General features: G+C 57.0%; 1 protein-coding gene across 3 annotated transcripts in view; it reads left to right on the plus strand.

The window, feature by feature from the left end:
- Nucleotides 1-5,541, plus strand: part of cblc (Cbl proto-oncogene C, E3 ubiquitin protein ligase) — a 115,946-nt gene extending 110,405 nt beyond the window's left edge. Inside the window, exons 11-13 of one of the 3 annotated variants that reach the window (XM_063056671.1) lie at nt 1,232-1,390; nt 4,007-4,065; nt 4,390-5,541. In XM_063056671.1, the coding sequence (XP_062912741.1) occupies nt 1,232-1,390; nt 4,007-4,065; nt 4,390-4,562 (391 nt within the window). In that variant the 3' untranslated portion in view covers nt 4,563-5,541. The remainder of the gene's footprint in view (nt 1-1,231; nt 1,391-4,006; nt 4,066-4,389) is intronic. The other 2 variants (XM_063056670.1, XM_063056672.1) reach the window with 2 other exon arrangements.
- Nucleotides 5,542-6,000: the final 459 nt, after the last annotated feature.

Genomic DNA, 6,000 nt, shown 5'->3' on the forward strand with positions numbered 1-6,000 from the left:
CTCCTCCATCTTCTACCATCCCATCTCCATCTCCCTTCCATCTCTCCCCCTCTCCTCCCCTCTCCCCCTCTCCTCCCCTCTCCCCCTCTCCTCCCCTCTTCCCTTCTTCCCCTCTCCTCCTCTCCCTTCCCCATTCCCCCACCTGTCCTCATACCTTCTCTCTCTACTCTCTCTCCACCCTCTCTCTCCACCCTCTCTCTCTACCCTCTCTCTCTCTCTACCCTTCTCTATCCCCCTCTCTATCCCCTCTCTATTCCCCCTCTAGCTCTCTCCACCCCTGCTCTCTCTCTCCACCCCCACACTCTCCAACCCCCAACTCTGTCTCCCACCACGCACTCCCCCCTCTTCCCCATTCTCTCCCCCTTCCCCCATCTCAACCATTCCCCTCTCCTCTTTTTCCCTGTATGCACTTATCTCCAACTACCCCTTCCCTTCTTCTTATCCCTCCTCACACTTTCATCTTAACTTCCCTACCCTTTCCAATTTCCTCCATCCCCTCCGCCACCCCCCTTTTCCCCGGTGTCTCAGCGGAACTAAATTTAATCAGTGAATAATGATAATTTTCTCTCTCCCTGTCTGTCTCTGCCTGTATCTCCCCATTTCCCTTGCCTGTCGCTCTCCACTTGTTTCCCCTGGTGTCCCCCCACTTGTCTCTCTCTGTCCTCTCCATTGTCTTTGCCTGTCACTCCTCATCTCACCCTGTCTGTCTGTACCCACCTGTGTCTCTCCATGTCCTTGCCTCTCTCTTCCTGCCTGTCAATTTCTGTCTGTTTACACCTGTCTTTGAATTTGTCTACACCTGTTAATCCCATACCTGACTCGTGCACCCTCTCTCCCGGTCTCCCTGTGGCTGTCTCCATTCCCTGTCCCCTGCGTAAACACCCCTGTACCCCTGTCGTCTCCACATCCTGCCGTCTGTCTCATCTCCATCTGTCTCCCCAAATCTCTGCACCGTGAATCCTCTTGTCTCCCTGTCTCACCTCCCTTCACGCCTGCCTGTGTTCCCACATCTGTCTCGTCCCCTCTTGCCTCTGTGTAACCTTCCCATCCTGTTTCACTGAACCCTGTCTCATCATCCCACTGCTGACTTGCTTCCCCATCTTGTCTTCCTGATCCATCTCCCTGCATCACCACCCCGCTCCCCGCCTCACCTACCGTACGTGGCATTGTCTCCCCATGCCCTGTCTCGTCACCCCACCCCCTCGTTTCACCGCTGTCTGGCTGTGAGTAGGCTGCCTGGCTGCTCTTCACTCTCCCACCTGGACTGGTGGAGTGAGGAAGATGACGAGGACGAGGAAGAGGTGACGGACGTGTCAGCAGTCTGCACAAAGCCCGGCCCTAACAATGGGACTCTCACACACTCTCTCCCCGTCACAGGGAGGCTCACAGGGTAAAAGTTCTCACTGCCTCCCCACCTCATTCTTCCCTACTTCACCCTCTCCTGCCACCGGCCCTGCAGTCACCCCTCCCATTAAGACCCTCTTCATTCCCCGCCCCCTGCTCCCAGATAACTCACACACCCCAAAACAAGGAGACACTCCTCTTCATCCCTCCCACTGACACCACACTCACTACTCTTCCTGAAACCCTCCACACCAATCACTCCGTCCCCTCCTCATCCCTCCCACTGACACCGCCCTCACTACCCTTCCTAAAACCCTCCACACCTGTCCCTCCAACCCTCCTCATCCCTCCCACTGACACCACCCTCACTACCCCTCCTGAAACCCTCCACACCAATCCCTCCATCCCCTCCTCATCCCTCCCACTGACACCGCCCTCACTACCCTTCCTGAAACCTTCCACACCAATCCCTCCGTCCCCTCCTCATCCCTCCCACTGACACCACCCTCACTACCCTTCCTGAAACCTTCCACACCAATCCCTCCGTCCCCTCCTCATCCCTCCCACTGATACCACCCTCACTACCCTTCCTGAAACCCTCCATACCAATCCCTCCATCCCCTCCTCATCCCTCCCAATGACACCGCCCTCACTACCCTTCCTGAAACCCTCCACACCAATCCCTCCATCCCCTCCTCATCCCTCCCACTGACACCACCCTTACTACCCTTCCTGAAACCCTTCACACCTGTCCCTCTGTCCCCTCCTCATCCCTCCCACTGACACCACCCTCACTACCCTTCCTGAAACCCTTCACACCTGTCCCTCTGTCCCCTCCTCATCCCTCCCACTGACACCACCCTCACTACCCTTCCTGAAACCCTTCACACCTGTCCCTCCATCCCCTCCTCATCCCTCCCACTGACACCACCCTCACTACCCTTCCTGAAACCCTCCACACCAATCCCTCCGTCCCCTCCTCATCCCTCCCACTGACACCGCCCTCACTACCCTTCCTGAAACCCTCCACACCTGTCCCTCCATCCCCTCCTCATCCCTCCCACTGACACCACCCTCACTGCCCTTCCTGAAACCCTCCACACCTGTTCCTCCGACCCTCCTCATCCCTCCCACTGACACCACCCTTACTACCCTTCCTGAAACCCTTCACACCTGTCCCTCTGTCCCCTCCTCATCCCTCTTCTGACACCACCCTCACTACCCTTCCTGAAACCCTTCACACCTGTCCCTCTGTCCCCTCCTCATCCCTCCCACTGACACCACCCTCACTACCCTTCCTGAAACCCTTCACACCTGTCCCTCTGTCCCCTCCTCATCCCTCCCACTGACACCACCCTCACTACCCTTCCTGAAACCCTTCACACCTGTCCCTCTGTCCCCTCCTCATCCCTCCCACTGACACCACCCTCACTACCCTTCCTGAAACCCTCCACACCAATCCCTCCGTCCCCTCCTCATTCCTCCCACTGACACCGCCCTCACTACCCTTCCTGAAACCCTCCACACCTGTCCCTCCATCCCCTCCTCATCCCTCCCACTGACACCACCCTCACTGCCCTTCCTGAAACCCTCCACACCTGTTCCTCCGACCCTCCTCATCCCTCCCACTGACACCACCCTCACTACCCTTCCTGAAACCCTTCACACCTGTCCCTCTGTCCCCTCCTCATCCCTCCCACTGACACCACCCTCACTACCCTTCCTGAAACCCTTCACACCTGTCCCTCCGTCCCCTCCTCATCCCTCCCACTGACACCGCCCTCACTACCCTTCCTGAAACCCTCCACACCAATCCCTCCGTCCCCTCCTCATCCCTCCCACTGACACCGCCCTCACTACCCTTCCTGAAACCCTCCACACCTGTCCCTCCATCCCCTCCTCATCCCTCCCACTGATACCACCCTCACTACCCTTCCTGAAACCCTCCACACCTGTCCCTCCAACCCTCCTCATCCCTCCCACTGACACCACCCTCACTACCCTTCCTGAAACCCTTCACACCTGTCCCTCTGTCCCCTCCTCATCCCTCCCACTGACACCACCCTCACTACCCTTCCTGAAACCCTTCACACCTGTCCCTCCGTCCCCTCCTCATCCCTCCCACTGACACCGCCCTCACTACCCTTCCTGAAACCCTCCACACCAATCCCTCCATCCCCTCCTCATCCCTCCCACTGACACCGCCCTCACTACCCTTCCTGAAACCCTCCACACCTGTCCCTCCATCCCCTCCTCATCCCTCCCACTGACACCACCCTCACTGCCCTTCCTGAAACCCTCCACACCTGTTCCTCCGACCCTCCTCATCCCTCCCACTGACACCGCCCTCACTACCCTTCCTGAAACCCTCCGTCCCCTCCTCATCCCTCCCACTGACACCGCCCTCACTACCCTTCCTGAAACCCTCCACATCCCTCTCTCTGTCTTCTCCTCACACAGACACACACCAACCAGCTTTCTTAAAACCCTCCTCACCAGTCCCTCCATCCCCTCCTCATCCCTCCCACCGACACCACCCTATTTGCTGTCCCTCCCTCCTTGCTGTGCCTCGCATCTCACATGGCCCTGTTGCCCCCTCCCCCACCGTGTTCATGACGTGGACTCTGACCCTCGCCCCTAACTGTGTCCTCACTGCCCACAGGCCGGGCCAGACTGCGTGTGGAGCCTCCTCACTGTCACAGTCGCCGAGATGCCCCCCAGGTGGGTGGTCAGGCTGTGCCTGGCATGGGGGGGGGGTGGGCAATAAGATTTGCAGAGGGAGGGAAGAGGGGATTGGAGTTGTTGGATGGCGAGAAGGGATCGGAATTGATTACTGGTGTAAGGAAGTTGGAGGGGAGGGTCCTGGGTAGATTGTGGGTTAGCAGCGGGTGTGGGGGTTTCATTAGGGTTAGGATTGTGAGGTTAGGATAAGAGGAGGGGATGAGGTTCAGCGGGGATGATGGGATTCGGGGTCATTGTGGGGCTGGAGGGGTGGTGGCGAATTCTCTGCTCTGCCCCCACTCCAGTCTGCTCCGCTCCTGATAGGTCACCCAGTGGAGCTCCCCCCAATCGATCCGGCGGCCTGTGCCACGCTGCAGAGGGAGGGATTCCCACTTGAAGAGATCCACAAGGCGCTGTCCATCTCCAGCAACAACATGCAGCTTGCGCGCATCATCCTTTCGGAGTTCGTGCCGAGCCACAGACCCCAGTCCTCCTGATTCTGGGCTGCATCATGGACTCCCGTGATCGCTACCGCTCACCCCTCCCTGCACCCCGGGGGGTGGGGGGTCCACCCAATGAATACACCATTGGCTGGATGTGGCACTGGACAAGAGAGGAATCACAGGATCCACCGGCCCCTGGTCTCTGGCGTATCGGGTCTCTGCATCGCTGGATCACTGGCTGGAGAGCAGCCACTGCTGAAGGAAGGGCTCCAGACCCCTCGCTCACTGGATTCCTTGTTCACAAAGTGTAAACCACAACGTCTCCCAAACACTGCCTGTGTTCCTGACTCACTCTGGCTGGACACACAACAGCCATGGGCCCGCCCAACCAGTGTCACCTCTCCGACACGGGGTCATGATACTACACACTTCCATTCATTAACTACCCCCACCCTGTCTTTGTATCCCCCTCAGGTCCCAACACTCCCTCCTGTCTCTGTAACCCTTCCGGCCCCGACACGCCTCCCTGTCTCTGTGAACGCCTCTGGAATCTACACCTCCACACCGCCGCCCCCCCCCCCTCCCACCCTTCTCTGGGACTCTCCGTCCCTTCACCCTGTCTCTGTAACCCGTCCCTCCTCCGGCCCTTATGCCACTTCCCATCTCCGTGACCCCTCCAACACTAACACCCCTCCCCACTCAGTGGTTCTGTCACTGACACAACCCTGCTGGGGTGGGAGGGGCTGAATGAGATGCCCCTGGGGCGAATGCTAAACTAGCCTGCAGTTCTGTGAGTGTATGGCAGGTGGCAGTGGTTACCCGTGACTCAGGGCAGAAGACGACCAAAATGATACAGGAGGAATTTGGCCCTTCGAGTGTGCTTTGCCATTTCATCATGGCTAATTCATAATCCCTCTCAATCCCAACACAACTCTTTCCTCCTTGTCCCTTCCATCGTAGTCCCCATTCCCCCTCGTCTGGAAGTATATCTGTAATGCACACAGTATTTTGAATGGTTCAAGACTATATCTTGTAAATGTTATTAAACATTTTGTGGAAAACTCAGCTGGATAAGGATTTTTCAACACCACACCATTTGAACTTGATGTTGTTCAATATTTCTTGGAGTTCAACAGCTGAATTATTCCTAACACAATTGATTTAAAACACAATTTAAAACAAAGAGTCTAAGTACAGCCCTGTGTCAGAGACCCCTTTGGCCCATCACCACTGTGCTAACCATCAGACACCTCTTGTACACCCAGGACCCAGTGAGAGTCTGTGTCCTGTCAGACACCAGTCACTGACATCCACTGCAGTGACTCCAGTCCCTCTGTGATCGTTATGTGATTGAATTCATACTGCAATTTGAGAGGGAGAAGCATGTATCAATGTCACAATCGAATAAAGGGAATTGCAGAGGCATGAGAGAGGAGCTTTACCAGGTGGATTGGAGGAGGATACTGGCAGGGATGATGGCAAAGCAGAGATG

This window comes from Mobula hypostoma, chromosome 8 (genome assembly GCF_963921235.1).
Source record: "Mobula hypostoma chromosome 8, sMobHyp1.1, whole genome shotgun sequence".
Lineage (NCBI taxonomy): Eukaryota > Metazoa > Chordata > Chondrichthyes > Myliobatiformes > Myliobatidae > Mobula > Mobula hypostoma.